Genomic DNA, 22,978 nt, shown 5'->3' with positions numbered 1-22,978 from the left:
TTTTAATAACAGTTGTCATAACGATCATAATCACTTGAATATTAAGAATCACTGGAAATTTTAGTAACAGTGCCCCAATTGTCACAGTCATCAACTTTTTCAGCTCGTTTTTGTAACTCCAATTCAACAGCTAAAATTTTTGTATCAGTTGGAACATGCACGGTCTTTGACTCAACAGGAGATTTCATTCTTGCTTACCGATACAACATTTTCAACATGAAAACATTCCAACTGCTGACTGATAAGCTTAACTGCAGAAAACTTGTCACAAAACTTCTTTAAATAATTGTCTAATTATGTTTAAAATGTCATTTAATCACTGAATACAATCACTTCAGACCACATTTTTTCTATTTATACTTGATATGTTAAGTATTTTGTATTGTAAAATATTAAATAAGAATAAGAATGTTAGTATAACAGTATTTATAAATATTTACTTAAAAAAGTCTTATGTCATTATACTGCATAAAAAGATACGCAAAACTAATGTCGCCTACTTTGTAGAACACTCAGGCGAGAGTCTACAATATAAATCTATCATTGAAAATTAAGTATGTAACGTAGATAATTCGAATGGCACAAGATATAAAAACTCAAATTACAGCTGCCTTTCGCGAATCTACGCACATTGAGTCCACAGCAAAAGTGCGTAACTAACCGATAAAACGTAACTGAACGGGAGGTAGCAAATATACCTACTATGTTGGCTGTTTTTACTTATACATTTAATTATAATTAAAGAACTTTCTCGCCTTTTTTTTTTGAAAAAAAATAGCTTTCATTAAAATTTTACATGTATATGGAAAATTTTAATAAAAGTTGTTGTTGTGTGTACAAAGTTTTTTTTTTCTACTTTGTTCCTTTCCCACCTGAGATTTAACTTGTCTTGCATGGTGATAGAGAAAAAGTTCACATGCAAGAAAAATTTTGTTTTAGGTAGACAGGGAACAAACTAGCTAAAAGTAAGACATTTATTGGGTTGAAATTCAACTTTATGCTATAAGTATTGCAATGGAGCTGGACATAGTACCTTGTTTGATTTAAAGGTATAAAGGGCTATTAAGGCACCCAAAATATAAATAGCTAAGTCAGAGAGTTCAATATGTTCCTTATGGTAGGCATAAAATAAAAATAAAAAATCTCAATTTTATTAAAAATTCGAAATATCCTGTTATAATAATCAACATACATACTTCAAATTGTCTTGAAATATATAAGAAACTAAATATATTGTTAACTAAACATATACAATAAATTTACACAATTAAAAACTTTTTAATTATTATTTTTGGTATTTTTTAAGAAATCTAAAATGTGTAATTAAAAGAAAATGGGTGCGTAGATTCGCGAGAGGTGACTGTAGTTTTAAAGATATGTTGTTAAAGTTTTTATTTTGTTTTTTTTTACATTAATTAGTTTTTTTATTAACTTTTAAAGCTATCAGTTTTTATAATTTACTAGTTTATTATTACTGTAAATAACTTTGAAACACAATTGATAGTTTACAAAAAAAAGTCAGCATTATTTAAAAAAATAGCGTTGAAGCTTCTAGTTTTTAGGCAACGTTTTTTTTTCATAGTTTGAATAAAACCAATTTAATTTAAAATATCAACAAAACGCTTATACTCGTTTTCAGACGAAACATAAAGTCTATAATTAGGCACATAAACACGTTGATACAAAATTTTAAAAGTTTTACCGTTAACTATCGCTAGGGCTAGGCCACCAAATGATAAAACAGTATTTGTTTAACTACGTTATGCCTGCAAACAATTCTTTTTTATTGCTGAAAGCTTTAAAATATGTTTCCAATTGCAAATCTTTTCAGAAAATTTATTTTTAAGATTTTTTTTCTGATTTATGCAGTTATTTTAAGTTTTTAATATTATAAAGATCGTATTTTTTTGTAGGTGTGTTTTTAAGCCAATGTATTTAGGTTTGTTTAATAAGACATATTAGTTAAGTTAGAAATGAGTTTTTAAGAAAGCGCTTAATTATTCAGGACTTTTTATATACTTTAGTATGTAGGGACATATAAAATAAGATAAATACATTATATAAGATTACCTATAAAAAAAAAATTACAAGTTAATTGCCCAAAGTCATATATATGTAAAAAAAAAACTTCTTTTAAATGTTTCAACACTTTAGTACTTTTACTGTTTTTTAGTTAGTACTTTTAATTTTTTAGTTATAATTGATTTTGTTCACCGTACTAAAATTTTTATAGTATCTAGTTAATAAAAACTTTAATAATACTTTATAAATACTTTAAGCATGTACCTATTTAGATTCTATACAGCTTTGAATGTTTTGACTGGTCTTGTTAGAAAGGATATTTTAAACTTAATGACTTATTAATTTATTTTCTTCTAATGTACAAATAATTGAAAGGTATTTTAAAAATTCTGTAGCATTGGATTGTGGTACACTTAACTTATTAGTACTACCCATCATAATTAAATCCTACCTTATTTAATTACTATATAATAAATACTAAAATCTATCTAAGACTACTTTATATAAATCAGACAATACAGTTTGGAGTGATGAATATTTTATATAAAGTAGAACCACAAAACAACACAAACAAAATATCAAAAATATAAATTAATATGATAAACACTTTAAGAACTGGAAGCTATTTAAATCTATTTCAAAATACAAAAAAACAATAAACTAAAAATTAAATAAAACTTTTAGTAAACAAGATACTGTAAAAGATGTAATAAACTATTAAACTATTAATCTGGCTTAAATATTTAAACAATTAAATACCAGTTGAAATATTCATTTTTAAAACGAAACAATACTTACAATAAGCATTCACTAAAAGTTCAAGATATCTGTTGTTGCTTTAAGCCGCACACCAAAACTAACTGACTAACTGCTTACATATAAACTGCCTGTCAAGTTCTGATGTTTTGTTGCATCAGTATTTAGTTTTAAACATTTCGTCATATGATTCTCATTGGCTAGTGCAATGAAGCGTATCTAACTCAAAATATTCTCTGAGCTTAACTTTGAATAATGAATAATGCACGTATTCATTACAATTCCATTTAGAAATAACTATCTAAACTTATTTTAGTTTTAATCTTTTTTTAAATAGTAGAAATAGCAAACAAGCACTCCTATTCAATTAGAAGTTACTATTGCTTCCTGTTTCGAAAAATGATTTGACATGCGTTTTACTACGTTTTTGTTTGGTTTTTTAAACCATTTTTATAATTTATTGTTTGTATTTCGAATATTTTTTTACAATATGTGCAGTCGTTCTCTTATTTATTGCTTTGTTTAATAAACGATAGAAAAAAATTCACATGCTAAAACGTCTAATTATTAATAATGAAATATAATAAGTTGTTGCATATCAGAAACATTTTATAAAAGTAAACTTCTATTTACATAAGTAAAGCTAAGTTTTAAAATATTTCAACTTTTTATTTATTAGTCTATAATAATCAATTTAAATATTTAAGTTAACTTTAATGTGTTTTTGAAAATAGAATATATATTTGAAAAAAAGTATGGTTTTTTATACAGTATATAGTTTAAACTAATTTATTAAATTAAATTTGACAAACATCTTTGAAATTCAAACTTAATCTTTTTACTATATTTATTTTCCGAAACAGAAAAAGTGTTTATTTAAAGTTAAAAACAATAAAATTCTTAATTTAAGAACTGGTAATATTTTTATATTGTTCTAAAACATTACTTTAGTTTTAAAACTTAATATTTTAAGAATCGATAATATTTCTCGAATTCCTCATTATTTGATAACGGTATTATATGAATGAACTACACGTACAAGTTGTTAATATGAAATAGATCAAAGGAATTCAACTAAAACTTAAATTATTAAATAGCAAGTTTTTTAACATAAATCAAAACATAAGAAAACAAAGCAAACTTAAGTGAGGTACAGATTGAAATCGCTACTTAAATTTTTCTTCACATAAATCACGTGTTAATGCTTGTGACGTAGAAAATATCGAGGAAGTTAAAAGTGTACTTTAAAGAGTTTTGAAGATAAGATAGTAAAACAGCGCACAATTTTTTGTTTTGAATTTTAGTGAGCTATGCTTAACAATTTTATTAACCATTGTTTAAAGTTTTGTTTCGATTGATTGTAACGTGAGTTTTTTGATTGAACTCAAAAAGTAAGATTTCTACATAGTTTTGTGTTATTTATTAGAAATTTTTGCTTTATAAATACATATGATTCAGAAACTGTATAAACTAAGTTCTATTTTATAATAAAGTAGTTAGTTAGAAATAAATTTTGATTACAATAAAAAAAAATTCACTTAAGATTAGTTAGTTAAATGTAACTTAATAAAGATAATTGCTGATAAAGTTAATTAAGGAGTTATACGCTACTTCCACGTAATAACAATTACTATAGTTTGTAGAAAATTTTTGAACAAAAATAATATAAAACTTTGATACCTTATTCAAGGTGTTTTAATTGATATTATTTACTTAATACATGAAAAAAATATATTTGTAAACTATTTACTACAGTTAATTCATATATTTTTAAATACATTGTTATAACATTTGGCTTCTAAATTACATTTGTTTCAAAACTTTTGTTTTTTCAGTCAACTTTTTTAAATTAACAATTTTAGTTGTTTTTTATGTTAGTTGCTAAATTTAAAATCAAAACTTCTTAATTTAAAAGGCAAAAAAATCTTAATAAAATTTCTTTTTTTTTTTTGGTTTCATATATTTTTTCCAACAAGTATTAAGGTTTTATAAATATCCTTTAAAATATTTTGATAAAATATTATTTATTTAATTAAAAATATTGTAAATGGAACTTAGAATAACTTTGCAATGACTAAATTTCAGTACTTATTCAAAAGTAAATGATTTTTCAAAAATAAAATAAAACTATTTTTTTATTTAAACTATATCAAACTAAAGTTTTAAAACAAAAATATTATTTCTAAAAATATAATTCAAAGTTTGTTAATTCTATATTTATGATAAATTTGTAAAGAATATTTATTTTTATAGAAACCAAATAAGAAATTCTTTAGTTAGTAAGGTATTTCAAAAAAAAACTTTTACATAAAGTCTTTCGATAGATTAATAAAACAGTTTAAGAAAGTTTAAATTAGTTAGTTAAAATTAGAAACTAGATTTTTGAAACAAAAGTAAAACGTAAACGAAAGAGTTTCCTTGTTAATGCTGAAACACTATACGTTATTTTGCTTTAATTTTTCAATGAAATTTTAATAATGAACACAACTTTTAAGTATAATTTTTCAGTTTTTCAATCAATTTTTGAATGAGTAAAATTATTTTTTGTAAGTCAATAAGTTTAGCACTTTTACAATAATTTTTTTAGATAAATATTTTAAGTTATTATGTGAGTACAAAATAAGCACTTGCTCCTTTAGTTAAACTAAGAATAGTTGTATCTTTTAATATTTTTAAAAACTAAAAATTTTACTATAATTCAACACGACTAAAAAGTAAAATTAAAGAAGATAAAATAATTGTATAGTTATTAAAATAAATAATTGTAAAATAATGGTCAGTATTACATATTAGGACTTTGCTGTCTATTGATATTAGTAGGAAAACAAATTTAAAAATATAATTCTTAGGCAACAAGCTACTATAAACTTTAAAGATGAGTCAGCCTCAAAATACTGAAAAGAAAAGACCAAAAATTTTAAAGTCTTGTGAAGATTCATCGCGATCAAATGCAAAAAAGATAAAACTTTCACCTAACACAACATCCTTAACTTCTAACAATGATCCTCCAGCTGCTGAAGAATTGATTTCGATTTCAAATGATATACCTTCAACTTTAGATGGTATACCTTCAATACCAAACGATTTACCTTCAACTTTAAAAAACTCTACACTATTTTCTAAAGATTTATTAACTTTGGTTTCTGAATATGTTCAATCAACATCTGAAAACATGCCTTCAACTTCGAAAAACGTTCCTTCAGTCTATGAAGACATGTTTTCATTTTGTAAAGATATGCAGTCATTTACTAAAGACACATTGCCATCAGCAACCGACGATTTCCTATCACATTTTGAAGGCATAACAACATCTGCTAAAAAACCTCAATCATTTTCTAAAGTTTTATATTCGACATCAGCAAATGAAGTTTCGAAATCCAAAGATACACCGTCGACATCAAAAGATACACTTTCAGATTTTTACGAGCAACCTTTAACATCAGAAAGTTCGTGTCTATCAAACCCGTTGACGCCAAACGGCAAAAGGTCAAAACTTTTGTGTTCGTTCTCGCAGTCAAGTGCTCTGCCATTGAGTTCAGAAGATACAGCATCTGAGACAGACTTGTTAAACAGAGAGGCATCGAGCTTGAATAATGTAACTTTCGAAAACTTTTTTCATGATGTATCAAACCGGTAAGTTATGCTAAATTGTGAATACAAACTGTTCAAAGCTTTTTAAATTTTACATTTCCCATATTTAAAATCAGAAAAAAAAGAAAAGCAAGCTTTCTACATTTTTAAGCACAAAGTAAAAAATGGTTCTGTATTTTCCAGAAAATGATAAACACGTTTATAAGAGCTTAATAATTGTAAAACTTTTATTTCAAGTTATTTCTCTTTTCTTTATTAAACTTTAATTAGCAATTGACTGCAATGCAAACCCTTGATAGCCGCTTCTGCGATCAGTTTTGTTCTTAAAATGCATCAGAGAAACATGCTCACGTTGTTTCAATTTAATCAAACGCTATGAAGTACTTTTAAAGTCAAGCATCCGTTTGGGTTTATATTTAAGGGCATTGCAGTGTAGGCTAGTGCTAATTTTAAAAAGTTCCAAAAATTTACTACATACTCGTTTTAATAAACTTATCTACGTCCAACATTATACTTTTGCTCAAATATTTAAATTTTGTTATTGGTCTTATGTTTTGTATAAAGTAAGTTTTCATTCTTAACTTAGTTAACTTAAGGTTAAGAACAGTTTAAAAATTGTAAGCACGTATTAATCAATGTACAGAAACTTAGTTGTCCAAGGCAGTTACAATCAGGGTTCAATGCACATTGGTGGCAGCTCTTTTGTAAACAGACCAACAATTAATAACTATTACGGCGATAGCAAAAAGGGTTAGTTTCAATTTAATAAAAACATTATACTAAAACATTACAAGCTTAAGTTTAATATATTCGTACAGAAACATTAAAAAGTTCATCGAAAGCACAAATATGTTTTAGATGCAAACGAATTTGACATCGGCAAGGTCAAGCAATCGGCTATGAACAACATCTCAATCTTCAAACTTCCCTTCGGTGAAACTTGGGACGTTTTTGAATCATCGTACAGTACAATCCCCACGATAAAAGACCGACATAACAAACTTATCAGCCTAAAAGAGCTGTTAGGGTGAGTAACAACATAAATAATCATTGCAATGCAGTTTTATTATAGATTAACGCATTTTTAGAATTGACGAATCAAGCTCGAACATCAGAAGGAGTTACATAAGCATATCGGGTGAGGGAGGCTCAGGGAAGAGCTTCTTAGCTAGAATAATTGCAAAAAAGTACTCTGAAGCCGGCATCGCCTGTTTTGTCATTGACTTGAGTCTCGTCGAGCTGGACGAAGTTTCGAACTTCTCACAGTTTTTGTTAGATTACGGCTGCTGCAGTTTTTTGAGTGACGAGTCGACCGTAGATGAGCTCAGCAAGTGGTTGTTGGAAAATCAAAGCAAAGTCGTCCTGATACTGGACGGCTTCGACCAACTGTCGTGTTTAAAACTCACAACCAGATTCAAGGCTTCTTTGAACAGAAAACAGACTTCGAAACAGTGGATAAGCGCTGTTTTGGCGCGTAAAGTCTTGAACGAATGCAAAGTCGTTCTGACTTCCAGAACGTACGCGCTCTGTTCGCTTGACGGTGACTTCGCTGCAGATGACAGTTTCTCCTTGCAGGGATTCCGCACTTACAAAGACGTGGAGTCGGCTCTTCATCTCTACGTTCAGGGAGGAGCAGACAGAGACAGAGCAACAAGATGTTTCGAGCTCATAAAGGAAAAAAGACTTTTGAAACTGGTTGCCAGCCCGATCAACGCGTTTTTGTTGTTTCAAATCGTCGAAACGGGGGTGGACTTTGGTTTTGAGAACTTAACTTCTGCGCATCTGTACAATATGGTGTTTAATAAAATTTTCCACACTAAGTCGTACGGGCATGAAAAAGCAATTGATCACAAAATGATAGAACTGGAAAGAATCTGCTTCAGGTTGATCTGTCAAAGAAAGTTTGTTATTGAAGAAGACGACTTAAGTGATGATTTAAACTTTGATGACCTGGAAGAGTTAATTCCTATTGAAGCAAAGATTAACAACAAAGCGTTTTATTCTTTCAACCGAAAGAAGTTTGTTCGAATTTCTCATCAACTTGGCCAAGTAAGACTCATTTCGTTTGTTAAAACTAGAAATTCTACTTTAACTTGTATTTTCATCAAAAGTTAACCAAAACGTTTATACTCATTTTAAAGTACTGTAAAATTAAGATATAAATCATAAAGAAGTTTCCTTAAAAAATAATCAGTTTTATTTTTTTTTTAAGTGTTATTTAATAATAAATTAAGAGCTAAGTAATATTTTTAATTATGATTAGTTCTTTGTTTTTCGGCATTTAACTTTATTTATCTAGCAAAATTATATTGATTTTCTTTTTGCTATTGTATTTTAAGCTTTAAATTATTAACTTATTATATTTTATCATAATAAATATAAATCTATATATATATATATATATATATATAAATCAGACAAGACTAAAACATTAAAGCAGAAAAGCGAAAGAAAGTTTAAAACGTTTTTCTAATACAACTTTTCCTTTTCACACTTTGAAAAATTAAAATTGCAATTACTAAAATTTTTCAAAATGCACAGATTCTTAAACCAATAACAAAACTAAAATCAGCGTAGTTTTCAAACTTAAGTTACTGCATTAAAAACTTCATTGTTACTACGTCAAATTATTTAAAAATTTTTAGTTTCAAGTTTCTGCAAAACATAATTAATAAACTATAGATCTACCGAGAAATATCTAAGAAAGAAATATCTCATGTAGAAAACAGCTGTATAGAATTGTTGATTACTATATAATTAAATAATAATTGAGCTTAAGCTTGTTGAGCACTACTGACCGAAACTTTTAAAAAGCTATCAATATATATGTATATATTACTTTTGAAAAATGTTTAGTATGCTATTTTAAATAAAAATGTATAGTTTTCAAAGTTTATCATACTAAAAAACTGTCTTTATTTAGTATAAGTTAAAAAATATAAACAATAACTTATAGATTATGAACAGCTATACTGTTATTTCAGTTGTATCTGTTTTTGATATATCTAACTTAATTTAAGATAGGCTTTAACTTACCAATACTAATACGTTTTACCACTAAGGAGTTGTTGGCATCAAGGTACATTTTTTATCAAATGTCTCACACTGAGTTCGAAAAACATCTTGAAGAACATCTCTTTTCAACCTCCAACGAGGTTGCCAGTTACTTTGCTAAAGTTCGCAGGTTTCTCTGCCATTTTCTCAGTCTATATTCAACAAACCAAACTAACTTCAGCAGTGGCTACAAAAAGAAACTACCAAGTACTATGAACGAAACCAGTTTGTTACGTGTTTTTTATTATGGCTCTTAATAAATTTCTAATTAATAAATTTATTAAATGTTTATACAAAGTTTTTTTTTTTAGCTTTTTAAAACAAGTATAAACGCAATCAAATACTTATTAAACGTATTTTTTATTTACTAAGCCTTGCTTAGTTATTAATTTAAATATTATGAATTAATTAAATAGATAACAATTTGTGTAATAAGTAAGTCATGTACAAAAAAACTACTTAGTATCATGCAAGTAAGATACAATTATGATTCAGTACAATTATGAATAGCAGAGTGTTCTATTTATAAATACCGATTAAAGTTGTACCCAATAACATGGAAACTTTATAAGACATGCGTACATAAAACAAAACATATATTAGGTTTCCTCAAAAAGTAATAAACTTTTTAGCTTTTGAAGCAAAAAAGATGACATTTGTTGATTTATTGTGCAAAAAATTAAAAAAAGAGTTGCTAGATTTTGGAGAAATTGAAAACTCAGTTTTATTGGATACGGAAAATAAAGGGCCTAGTAAGTTTTATAAATTGTTTGACTTGAAACTTCTTTAATGAGTTAAAGCTATACGTTTATAATAAAACCAATTTATGTAATGCTTTTAAGACGTTTAAACTAGATTTAGGACTAAAAAGTAGTAAAAGCTTAAAAACAAAGTATAAGATATAAGAAAAAGCATATATGAAAACTATTTATTAGAATCTAATACCTATTAATTTTCCATTTCAGTCAAATTAAAATCGTATCTAATATTAGTTGATAAGGTTTAAAAATAATTCATCGCAATTTTTCTAACAAAATTAGTGTCTTAAATAAGTTCATAAGTATCAACTTATACTGTACTAAGTTAAGAATAGAGTAGAGATGATAAATTAAAACAGAAAAGCTAAATTTAGTTTTTGGTATATTATTATTTTGACTATATTAATAATCATTAAATCCGTTTAAGTTTGTCTTAAAATTTCGAGATTTAAAAATGTTTGTTTATTATTTGTAAAATATTTTTATGAGTTTAATTTAAATTATATGTAGTTTACTAAACGTTTTAAAAACGAATTATTAAAATTTTAGGTAAAGTTTTTTAGGTTTTTTAAGTGCGTTAATGATTTTATTAAAGCAAAAAAAAATATTTTGATATTAATTAATAGTTAACTTAATTAATTTTTTAACTTTTAAATGAAATAAATTAAATGTAACAATCGTATAACGATTAATCCTAAAAACGAACTTAATGTCTGTAAATTACTCGTAATAAAAGTTTAATCATAAATTAGTCTATTAAGCTGCTCAATTTAGAAGTTATTTGATTCACAGATTCATTTATAAGACGATGTTTCACTCAACTAATAACTATTGATATTTATTTAGTTAAACAAAGCTTAAATAATAAAAGTTTGTAAATAGATAATATTGTTATTTTTCTCCTTGAATGCAAATTGGGACCTCTGATTTTTACTCTTGGACCAAAGATAAGATATACAAGATGGTTCATTTAATGAAATCTAAGTCTTTGAATTCCAAGTGGAAGTTTATTTTATTAAACAAACTTTGACAGAGTTCGCTTTTGTCATGCAGTTTGTAGAAGATGCATTCGAACTTAAACCTATTGAAATTGAACTGAATATAACTAATGTTTTGAAAGAAGTAGAAATTTGTGACCTATTCGGTTATAATTTTCTTAACAAGTTCACATGGTTTGTGCAAAATAATTTGAAAAAAGTTGACTGTCTTAGTGTTTATCTTAACGACGGAAAAAATATTTCTGAAGTTCTAAAAAAGCTTTCTAATTTAAAGGTAATATATCATTTTTTGAGTTATTTTTATTAAGAGGTTCTAAAATCATCTTTGTTTTCGAGTAGTTCTAATTGATACTTAAAATTTTATTGTTTAAATGTAGTACAAAACAGATACGCTGTTAACTTCTGAGTTCTACATGTATATATAAATATATATATATATTTGAAAAAATGTTTTTTAATTGACAAAAGTCAAAGTTCTCAATGCGAATGCAGAGATTATGTTTATAATATAAAAAAAACAACTAGTTTTCAAATCGTTTACTTAGTTTCGATGCTTTATACATCTCCTCAGAACGAAATAAAGAAAAAAGTAAGATTTTTAAAGAATCAAACAAAATAAACACATTGTGACGTTTCAATTTTAGTTGAAACGTCACGATGTGTTTTTTTTTTGTTTGATTCTTATAAAATTTTATAATTACGTCACATTGTTTTTTGTATTTTTGTACAACTTTTGTATTAATGTTTATCAAAGTGCAATTCATTTCAAACCTATAGCTGATGAAAAAAAATCATTTTTATTTATTATCATGAAACGTAATTTCTGGTTTTTTAAGTCGAATTTTCTTAATAAATTATAATGTAATATATATAAAAAGTATATAAATATATATAATATACATATATAAAAATTTATATATATATATATATATATATATATGCTAAATCTTTTTTTTAACAATAGCATTTTTCAGCTTAATATTTACAAAAAAAAAGGTTATTACTGTACAAACTAATTCTAGTTTAAAATAATAAACCAGAAAAAGTTAAAGGTACGAATTGATTTAAAAACTTTAAAACTGTTCTTAAACTTTACTGAATAGTAACTAATATTATTTCGTTTCAAAACTATTTACTAAACAAAAATTTTAATTCAGTTAAACTGTTGTAGAATGAGTTTGTATATTACTTATAATCTCCGTTATCTAACAGTTTAAGAATTTTATTAGTTAAATTAAGCCTAAAAACTACACTTATTTTTTAATCAAATAAATTTTACTTTGATATCTGTGTTTTTGATTTAAAACTGTTTTATATAAAATGTTTTTTTATCTAAAGTAAGGTTATAATTCAAATAAAATTAAATTTCAGTTAACAAGTTGAAAGTTCTAAAAAAAACAATAAATTTATAAACTTTAGAACTGTAATAGCAACTAAACTTCTTAAACACGATCAACTTTAGATTTTAAGTTTTGAAATAAACTCATCTAGCTTGTTTTTTGACACTTATAAATGCATAACAGATCAATTACATGAAGTTAAATATAAGCAAAACTCATCTTGACTGCGATTTTGTAAATGAATTTCAATCATTCGTCAGTAACATTTCAGATTTACTCGGTAGTTTTAAAATTGAAGACAAAGAAACTTTTTTAAATAAAGATTCAGACAGATTTTTGAACACTTTAGGCTGTGTTAGTTTACTTTTCTTTATCTATTTTAATTGCTAAGTAATTTATAGTAAATTAGCTTTAATTTTACTTTAGCGAGCGAGTTATTTAAAAACTTAAAAAAAAATTAAATTTACAAAATTACATTTTTCTCCTACAAAAAGTTGTTTAATTATTTACAACTGAGTACTAAAATGTTTTATTAAAAAGAAAAACCTTCAATACATTCAGAAAATAATTTTAAAAAGATATAAAAGTTAAATAGTATTGACAATCATAAAAATAAGTTACTTAAATTAATACAAACATAAAAGCAACTTATGGTATGTTTAAATGCTTAAAAAGTTTAAACTTATAACTTAATAAACTTTTCCAAGTTTTAAACAGCTTAATTTCCCAAACCTTAATGTAACAAACTCTCAACCTGATAGCAATTTATTCGATGAGGTTCAAGTTTTCTTTAAAAATGTCTCGGAAACGTTTAATATTTTACTTCCTGAAGGCTTAAGTAGTGCAGAAAAGCATAACTTCCAAAATAAAGTTGTAAAAGAGTTAGAACAGAGTTTAAAATCAGTAAGTCTGATTAGTGTGATGTTTTTTCAATGTAATTAACGTACAGTTAAAGGAGTTAAAAAATAATTGTTTTTTCATTTAAACATGTTAAAAATAAAACTAATGTTAATTTTCGTATTTAATCATTATTTATAAATTTTTCACCGCTAAAAATAAATGCTTTTTTACAGTGGGCATTAATTTTTTCTATTTCAACCCAACAGGTAAAATTGGTAATCATATATCATAATGGTGAACGTGATTATGTAACAAGTCCCAAAATGTACGGTAGAGAAGAAAACAAACCTAGGCTCATCAGTTTTAGAACAAAATGTAAATTTTCCGTTTTTTTTAAACTGAACAGCAAAGCACAATTGTTTTTCTAGATTTAGCTTAAGGTTGTTATTTCACAACTTTAAAATCGTTCAGTAATAAATAAATAATTGAGACGAAGGAGCAGACAATTTCTTTAAGTTAAATTTACTAAAACAGCAAATGGACAAACGTTTTTGAATTACCTGATGAAAAATTGCACCGGAGATGCTCTGACAAGTTCTTCTGTTGAAATTACTGAAATGACTTTGGCTGGTGAAAGGACTTCAATTGAAGTTGAAAGCGTAGATGAAGCGAAAAATTTGCTGTTTTTGTGCAAACAAAAAGTTGAGTTGTACAACTTAGTGGTGCATTTTGTGTGCATTGAGGAATATGAAGAATTTAAAAGTCTGTTTTTTCAAATTGTCAAATTACAATGTTTACAAGTATGTTTTTCTTTTTCAGTTTAACTGTTTTGTAGCAATATCTATGCAGTAATTTAAAGAAACAGTTTTAGCAAAACCTTTGGTACTTACGAAAAAACATAGGAAAAATATAGAACTCAAATATTTTACGTAGTTAAAAAACTAAATACCAAGTTCTAAAATGAGTTTTTAACAGAATTATTTTAAAGAAAGCATAGCATTAGTTACAACAAATAAATCTCAGTGACATAATTTATTTTATTTTTCAGATAAAGGTTATTAATGTTTTAAATATAAAGTTTGATGATATCAGAAGAACAGTTGAATCGATAGAAAACTGCAAAGTTAAACTTATTTTATATTGCTACGATCTTTTATTGGACCAAAATTCATCTCATCTAAAGTCTTCTGAAACTGCACAAGAAATACCATTCTCCCACTTCAACAATTTCGAGTTAAAGCAACCCGTACCGTTTTCTTACTTAGAGTCTTCTGAGTTCAAAGAAGTAGTGCGGAGTTCAAGTGTTTCGGAGGTAAAGACTATTAAAGTTTTATGAAAATGCTTTGGTTTTTGAATTTTTTGTTTTATATAACTTTGTCTATGAAAATTAGATGTATAGTTTATAAGTAACTAAACAGTTATTCTGGGAAACAGTGTTTGAAACAACCGTGTTAAAATTACAAAGGTATATTCATCGATTACTGTAGGGTTATTAATAAAATAAAACTAATACAAAAGCACTAAACATTGTTTTGCATTTCTACCCAGTCTAATCAGTAGTAAAATGTTCTAACAGGTTACAATTCACACATCAATATGCAAGCTACTTTACGATGAGAACGGCGATGTAATCAAAAAAGGAGCCGGGCTGCTGGATACGTTTAAAAAACATGACATCAACTACATGCTTGTTTGACTAAAGTCGCTTACCTACCTGTTTGTAGCGTAAATTAAATTCTTAAACATACATTTTATTTAACTGTTTACAAAAAAGTAGTTTTCATTTTAACTACAAGTTAAAACGATTTAAAACTTATTTACTTGACAGTTTTTCAATATAATACTGTATAAAACGTTAAAGATAAAGTAACCTGTTTTTATTAAAATATTTTATGAGCTATCACTTGTTCTTATATTTTACTTGACTTTTGGTTGTAAGAAAATAAACCATACAAACACTTTATTTTCTTAAATAGCTTCAATTTTTTAGCTGCTTGCTGTTTTGTACAGTTTAGTAATAGCGTGATAATCTAAATTTTTTTAAGCATAAAGTTAGATAAAATACTTCTGTAGCATTTAAGCTTGTTTTTTTCTGGATTGTGAAGAGTTTTGCTAATTGTAAAATTGTTTTTTTTTTTCTTGTTTATCTTAAAACTAAACTTATAAACAAATCTAAGCTTTAACTTGGTTAGAAACAACAGCTTTAAAATATTGATTGAAATTGTGAGTTTTGTTTATATTTAATCTTATTATGGACTTAAAACATTTGTTTATTGTTTTTAGACTTAACATTTTTTTAGAACTTTTATTATTTTAACTTTATACTTTATACTTAAAGACTAAACATTGTTTGTTTAGTTAATCATTAAATGTCTAAACTAAAATTAAACACTATATGCTTAAATTAGAATACTTATAGTTAAACATAGAACATTTCACTTTGAATTCATATTTTTAGATCATGTTTTTATAATTTATTCTTTCGTAAGTTTTTTTTTCATCAATTTTTACCAAAAAATTCTAGTACATACTACTAAAACTATTTTAAACTGAAAAATTAAACAACTCTTACTTGATACATGTTTATTAACATTTTTTATTTAATTACGTGCCTTTTATTTATTGTATATAATATAAATTAAACAACAATAAAGTTAGAATTGAAAGTTTTTACTATTTATAATTTTTGCTTTTTTATTCTAACAAGAGCATCTTTAAATCATTGAAAACTTAAAAAATTTTTTTTAATAATTCTTAAAAATGAAATTACTAGTAAAAAGTGATTACATACTTTACTTTATTATAAATATTAAACACAAAACGTTTTGTTAATAGAAGTAGTTTTCGTATACTGATGACTCAGGTAAACCAAATAACTATAAAACAACTTTATTAACTATTTTAATGGCGGGATAAAGTACTGGGTAAAAAATAAATTATCCTGAGATAGACAAATCAATTAAAATTCATCGTCATTTACTCGTTAAAAGGTTTCCTTCCAATGATAGTTCTTTTTTAATTTTGCTACTAAAGACTTTTTATTTAAACCTATAAACTTTATAGCGTTTTATTTTTTAAATTTAACAAAAAAAAATATTTGCAATGTTGTTTCAATTGATTTGTTTGAAAAAATAAAATACTTTTGTGTAGGTTGATGAAATATGTTTAATTTTTCATTCTGAATAAAAAAACTTAGTGGTATGCACTTATTTTTTGTGCAAAAACATAAATAACTTAAATATATTGTTTAGAATCATACTTATTTCTATTGCAAGTAGTATGTACCACTAACTTCGCCAGCCAAGGTTGCCATAGTGATATGGTTTCTACACCAACAGAACACTGAATACTTAATAAGTGCTAACTTTTAAGTTGAGAGCTTTAAGACTATTATTGACAAATGGCACAAACCCTGTTTGCTACGTTTTTTTACTTATAAAGTTTTAATGTTACAAAATCAAAATGATAAATTTACTTGAAACACACTACTACGACGGAGTTACTAAACATCTAACATGGTAGTACCACAACTACAAAACCTTTATAACTTTTATAAGCTTTTTATGCTTAATTAGTTTAAAACACCGTCTTTAAACGACAGTTAAAACTTTTATAGAGTATACCAATTTAAGATGTCAGCTCTAAGTTTTTAGACTAATACATAAGTAAATATTTTAGTTTTAAACTGCTTCAAGGAGACATATGATTCTCACCTACTGGTCTATTATTTTCATATAAAAACATACTTTTATAATCTTACACTCGCTAAAAGTATCGTAATAAACAAAACTTAAATTTTAGATTAACTGAACATGTTTTAAAGTTTTTTTTAAGTAATAACAACAAATATTATTGACATCAGTGGTAAGCTATCAGTAAATCATAAGTGAAAAAGATCTGCTTACTCTTATCATAACTAAAACTTTACTTTTTAAAATTAAGAATTTTTGCGTATAAAATGTATCTATCAACTTATAAGCGAATTTATAAAATATTCAAGTTAACATTAGAATGTAGAATGATCAAAAATTTTATTTGCATTGTAAATTATGTATTTTAAGAAAAACTGATCTACAATACTACTTACGGAAAAAAAACAAACCTAGTTTTGTCTCAAAACTAACAATCGTCAATTTTAAAGACTATCAAATAAGCCGGGACCATACGCTCTGTAGATCTTCGGCAAAACGAAGACTGATTCCCAAAATCTTTGTCGTAAATATAACTGCCTCGACTGTCCGCTTCTAAAACGTTCTGGTTGACTGGAAACAATTCATTGCTGCACGCAAAAACAAACGACAGCCTTTCAACGGCGTTTTCAGTTTTGCAATGACTGAGTCCGTTGGAAATTTCGTGCTCCAACAAGTTAGTGGCGTAGCAAGAGCACCTGCCGGCTCTGGCATACTTTCCTCCGCAGCTTTCCTCCTCGCACTTTGGAGTATCGCGTTTGTCGGGGTAGCCGTGTGTTAGAACGTCGGCAACTTTGTTTGATTTTACTCCGTTTAATAAAAGCGGATGACCTTTCAACCTGAGCTCTTCGCCTTTGTTAACAGAGTTAACTCTGAATATTTGTAGAGTTTTCGGGTTGTTCTTAGATTCTCTGTAGAACTCCAAGCGTTCTAACTTGAAAGATTTAACTGAATTTGAAATAAACTTGTAGTCATTATGTTTTTGGTTCAAATATTCAAGTTTAAACTTGGTTCTTTCGTTGTTGATATTCATTTTGAAAATATTGTCTACGTTAAAGGTAAGTTGTTGCATTATTAACTTCATTTTAAAATCAAACTTTGATTTAATTATTTTCAGTTCTGCATGATGGTTTACTGTCATTTCTTTAAAGATTTCATTTTCTAATGTTTCTAATGAGAAGTTTTCTTTACTTGTTGAACTCTTTAAAACTTGCTTAAAATCTTTAAAAGATTCTGCTTCTTCAACAAATTGAGTAAGGTGAAAACCGTATCTATCTTTGTAACATAATTCCTTCATTAAACATAAGTTGTGTATGCCTTCTTCAATTTCTATCAAGTAAGTAGGCGTAACTAGCGTATGGTGAGCTACAACTGTCTTCTTTTCTTGACTATTATAAGCTTTTTGAAATGTACCGTGAAGAATGAAGTTATTTTTGCTGTCATACTTTTTTTCGTCCAATTCTAAAGTGCACAACTGGTTGTTACGACCTAAAATATCTACAAAAGGCTCACTGTTCAAATAATGCTCGAAAGTATTTTCTGTCTTTGAAGCCCTTTCTATTTTTGTTTGCTTTATTTTATTTACAAACAAGTATGTAAATGTTTTAAATTTATTTTCACTTCTTCCATAACACTTACCAAAAAATGATGCGTATTCACATATATTAGTGTGATAAACGCCTGGGCCTTGATGCCCTTTCTTAGAGGGCTTAAAACCTTCCTTTAGAATTCCACTAACGCTTTCTCTTTTTGTGCCGTGGAGGACAAGTAAACTTGAGCAATCAGAAGGTTCTGATTCATCAGAAGTGTTATCCGTAGGTACAACTCTATAAACCTTTAAAGTTTTAGAAGTACCATCAGTGTTCAAATGACTTGTAGCTTTATTTTCAGAGCAAGTATTTTCAGTTTTTAAAGACTCTTCAATAAACTTATAATCTGTGTTATTTTTCGGCAATAGTTCAAGATTATATTTGTAACCTAATGTATTAATTTTTTGTAAGTTTATAGGCTTATACTCAAATAATTCTTCAAGATTATTTTTCAAAGATTCTACTTTTCTTGTGTATATTGCTTTGGATCTTTTTGTTTCATTGTTCATTTTTTCATGTTCTGTCTTAAACAAATCTTGAAAATCATTCTTGTAGTCTGGAAAGTGTTTTAAAAATTTGACTACTTCCTTGCTATCAAAATTCATAATTTCAGGTAATAAAATTAATCTGTTAAATCATTTGTTTTAATAATTTTAAAGGATTTTATATAAGTTAAAAACTAGTATTTTTTTACTATAAAAAGAGTATAAAATTAATTACTTTATTATTATAGAACAGACTATCAAATATAAACATGCAATTGTCTCAAATCGTTATGTCGTTGAATACTGGCTGGTTTTTATACAATTAAATTTTTAGTTACTTTATAAAGTTTTGCATTGTAGTTAATTTTTGATGAACAAGTAAATACCATTTTAAATTAGTTTGTGCGAAAAAAATGTAAATTCGAGTAATCTTTTTTAACTGTTGAATAGATACTAGTTATAAATTACTGAATGAAGAAAGGAAGACTTGAAATTTATAACATAAAAAGTTATATTGTGCTTAACAAACAACATCTTTAGTAAAGATATTTAAGATTTTTTTTTAAAGCACATGATTCTTTCAGTAAAAAAAAAAACTAGTACTTATACTGTTATTTTTGTCGGTTGCAAATGACTCATTATAAACCATTTTGTCCAAATCCCTTAGTTTACTAACTGTTTATTAATCTCACACAAGCTCAAAGATACCAAAGAAGTAAGCGGTAATGTTAATTACATTATTTATTGAAAGGTAATAAAAAAACGCTCAAAAGGCTTAATATGAGCTCCTGGTGTACGAAAAAATATTTCGGTTACCGGGTCATTGCCCACGGATTTCTTTTCAAATAAAGCATGATATCCTTTGTACCAGATAAACTTTAAAATGCTTTTTTTTTTGAATTTAAGTAAGTTCTAAAAAATGTTTTGTAAACTTTAAACCAGTAAAAAAAGTTACGCTTGTAGTACTTGAAAAATACCTTGAAATTTTGAAACTAATTTTAATATACATACTGCTAGAATAGTTAAAAAATAATAATTAAAATAAGATAGTTTTATTTTTAAGAAAAAAGTATTAAAACTTAATCATAAATGAAGAGATTGAGTTAAGTTTAAATTCAAATTGTGAGTTCCTAAAGAAAACTTCAAAGTTTCATTTATCAGTCATTGTAAGTATAAAGATTACGTACTATTATAAGTGTAATAAACATTCTGGTATTCTAGATTTTGAAAAAAGAAAATTTTATATTTATAAGAGTACTAATAACTTTCTGTTGTACTATAAAACTCAGGTACATAATTATACAGACAAAAGCTTTTGAAAGCATTTAAAATTATAATTAAAGTTTAATAGAACTGTAGTTTTCATAACTTGTTATAATTATAACAATATTTTTACTTATTGTTATAACTTAATTTTTTTTTAAGTTTTATAACTTGTTATAATTACTTTTTGAGTTTTTTATTTTTTTGACTAACTATAGTCTCAACTTTGAAATGATGTAACTAATAAACATTCCATTACATTAAAACATCTTAAAATTAAAATAAAACTCTAACAGCCAAAGAAAAGTCTAGAAAAAATATTTATTTAAAAGTACTAGCTCTATAAATTAAAAAGTTTTTACATCTCTGGAGGAAACATTGAAGTCTTACATGATAAAGTTTATCCTCATTCATAGAAATATTTTTAAACACGTTTTTATAACCAGCTGCAACTAGTTGTGGGTTGACTTTAGTGGCAGTAATTGGAAAGTTGCTCTGTTTGTATACTTCACATCTAATTTTGATAAACCTTTTTTTTTTATTGATAACTCAAGCTTCAGAGCATCTTGCAATTATTAGTTTTTTATCGATACAGTTTTGCCCAATAATGCGAAACCAGTTGTTTTAGTCTAAATAAAACATTTCTAGTAAACAGTCAATTGTGTAAGGGCAAGTTAAATTAGATAAATTTTACTTATCTACTTGGCCGGCAGAAAAAAAAGCATCATAGATGCAATAGTGATAGTGACGTTTTTCTGATTACACAAATTTTCCTTTTACTTCATAACGAACTACTAAAAACATTTTTAATAGCCCTATCTCTAAAAAAACAATTAAAATTCAAAAATAAAAGTATTTTGAAAGTCTTGTAATTTTAAGTTTAGGAACAAATGTTAAACATAGAACTTATTATTTTGATATTATAGATTAAAAAAGGTTTATTTTACTATAGCGACAAAGACAGCTTTGGGAATTCATGTCCTCGACAAGATCTTAAAAGGTACTCATGGCATGCGTCTCGATAACCAAAAGGTTCTTCGTGCACCAGATCCTAAGACCAAATATTTTGAGCGTTTTTTTTTAACCATTCAATAAACTATAGAGTAGATCGATTACTTTTGTTAAAAAACCTAAATTGTGAATTTGTGTCTGTGCTTTATGGTTTTTTAGAGCTTGTGTCTTTTTTAAAACTTTTTGTTTGAAATTTACTAAGGTTTTTTTTTTCATTTTAAACCTTTTGATACAACAAGAATATCTGACGCTTTTTGCTCCTAATAAATTGATTACGGCCGGAATACATGAATTACGATTACTTCGCAGTAATTCTATTAGGTTTTAGTATTTACCACTTTTGTTCTAAAAATACACTACGTGGAATTTACAAGTTTCTGTAAAACCATTAGTTTTTAAAATATAGATTGTTATCTTAATGTAAAATAGTAAACTAGACGTATGTACATTAATAAAAAAATTGATTATAATCTGTTTTCAAACTTTATTTCCTTTAACTTAACATATAAATAAAAAACTTATGTAATTTTCTAGAACTATAATACTTTTGATACTAAGTAACAAACAGTAAACTGAAATAACATATCTTTCTTTAACAAAAAATATTTGATAAACTGAAAACTTTTTTGGACTGATTAATAAATAATTAATGTCCTGGACAAGACATTAAAAGGAATCCATGCGGCACGATAAGCGAAAGGTTCTTCGTGCACCAGGTCTTAGAACAAAATATTTTGAGCGTTTATTTTTGTCGTTTAATAAACAATATACTATTAACTCAAAATATATTTAAACAAACAAAATTAGTTACAGTTTCCCTGTAGTTTAAATTGTTCAACTAAATATGGACAAGACGTTAATAGGTATCCAAGCGGTGTAGAGTGTAGACTCGACTCAATAACCGAAAAGGTTTGTTCGTATACCAGGTTCTAGGACAACTTGTTTTGAACTTTTTTTGTGTTTAAAAAAAAAATTTGTTAAAATATAAACTTGATTTCTGGCAATTTTTTAAAATTTGATTGCTAAATACCTATTGATAGAGTTGTATCACTAAGAGCTGTAATATTATTTTAATGTTGTTTATATATAGAGTCGTATTCAGAAAAATTTAATTGTTTTAATCTTTTGAGTAAGATATGAATATTTATTAGTTCCTTTAATCTTTTTTTTAGTTTATTGCAAAACAAAAGTTGTTATTTTGACTATTATTTAATTGTCTTAAATCTTTTGAGTTAGATTTAATCAGTATTTATAATTAAGATTATAAATCATAAATACTGGTGATTTATAAACTTAACAATAAGTAATAGTTATTATATTATTGTGGTTAGTTTTTAGAATAGATAAGTTTGCTCAAACTGTACTGTTTGATTTATACTAAGTAGACTAAAATAGTCTCTAGTATTGATAAATAATTTTTGTAAGTCACTATTAGATTATGAGCAAGTACACAAAAGGATTATTTGTTCTTCGTCAGATTTACGTTCTGCTTAACATTATTCGATGTTCAACTAAATGTAACAGCAAGTAAAATTGGTATTTCATTACAATTTATAATTCTTTTTTTTAAATAAAATAACTT

General features: G+C 26.0%; 2 protein-coding genes across 2 annotated transcripts; both read left to right on the top strand.

Annotated features, from left to right (window-relative positions):
- Positions 1–6,186: 6,186 nt before the first annotated feature.
- LOC145833258 (uncharacterized) lies at positions 6,187–10,213 on the top strand. Its single transcript, XM_082940451.1, has 6 exons — positions 6,187–6,411; positions 7,013–7,119; positions 7,228–7,396; positions 7,458–8,418; positions 9,432–9,648; positions 10,056–10,213. Exons 2-6 carry the CDS (start codon positions 7,050–7,052, stop codon positions 10,211–10,213), a joined length of 1,575 nt encoding a protein of 524 aa, XP_082796577.1. The 5' UTR covers positions 6,187–6,411; positions 7,013–7,049.
- Positions 10,214–13,371: 3,158 nt separating this feature from the next.
- Positions 13,372–15,234, top strand: LOC145835088 (uncharacterized). The gene is made up of 5 exons (XM_082942632.1): positions 13,372–13,422; positions 13,626–13,734; positions 13,894–14,159; positions 14,408–14,671; positions 14,936–15,234. Exons 2-5 carry the CDS (start codon positions 13,683–13,685, stop codon positions 15,053–15,055), a joined length of 702 nt encoding a protein of 233 aa, XP_082798758.1. The 5' UTR covers positions 13,372–13,422; positions 13,626–13,682; the 3' UTR covers positions 15,056–15,234.
- The last annotated feature ends 7,744 nt before the right edge of the window (positions 15,235–22,978 follow it).

The sequence above is a fragment of the Thalia democratica genome, chromosome 4 (assembly GCF_965202585.1).
Source record: "Thalia democratica chromosome 4, ktThaDemo2.hap1.1, whole genome shotgun sequence".
In the NCBI taxonomy this organism is placed as follows: domain Eukaryota; kingdom Metazoa; phylum Chordata; class Thaliacea; order Salpida; family Salpidae; genus Thalia; species Thalia democratica.
Note: the sequence above shows the minus strand (reverse complement) of the source record. Positions and strands in the feature narration are given on the sequence as shown.

Excerpts from the sequence above, each read along its gene's own strand:
- LOC145835088 (XM_082942632.1), top strand. The coding sequence starts at position 13,683 with ATGTACGGTAGAGAAGAAAACAAACCTAGGCTCATCAGTTTTAGAACA. Across the intron at positions 13,735-13,893 it reads CATCAGTTTTAGAACAAAAT|CAAATGGACAAACGTTTTTG; the intron begins GTAAATTTTCCG and ends TTACTAAAACAG. Across the intron at positions 14,160-14,407 it reads TCAAATTACAATGTTTACAA|ATAAAGGTTATTAATGTTTT; the intron begins GTATGTTTTTCT and ends TTTATTTTTCAG.
- LOC145833258 (XM_082940451.1), top strand. The coding sequence starts at position 7,050 with ATGCACATTGGTGGCAGCTCTTTTGTAAACAGACCAACAATTAATAAC. Across the intron at positions 7,120-7,227 it reads TTACGGCGATAGCAAAAAGG|ATGCAAACGAATTTGACATC; the intron begins GTTAGTTTCAAT and ends AATATGTTTTAG. Across the intron at positions 9,649-10,055 it reads AAGTACTATGAACGAAACCA|CTTTTGAAGCAAAAAAGATG; the intron begins GTTTGTTACGTG and ends TAAACTTTTTAG.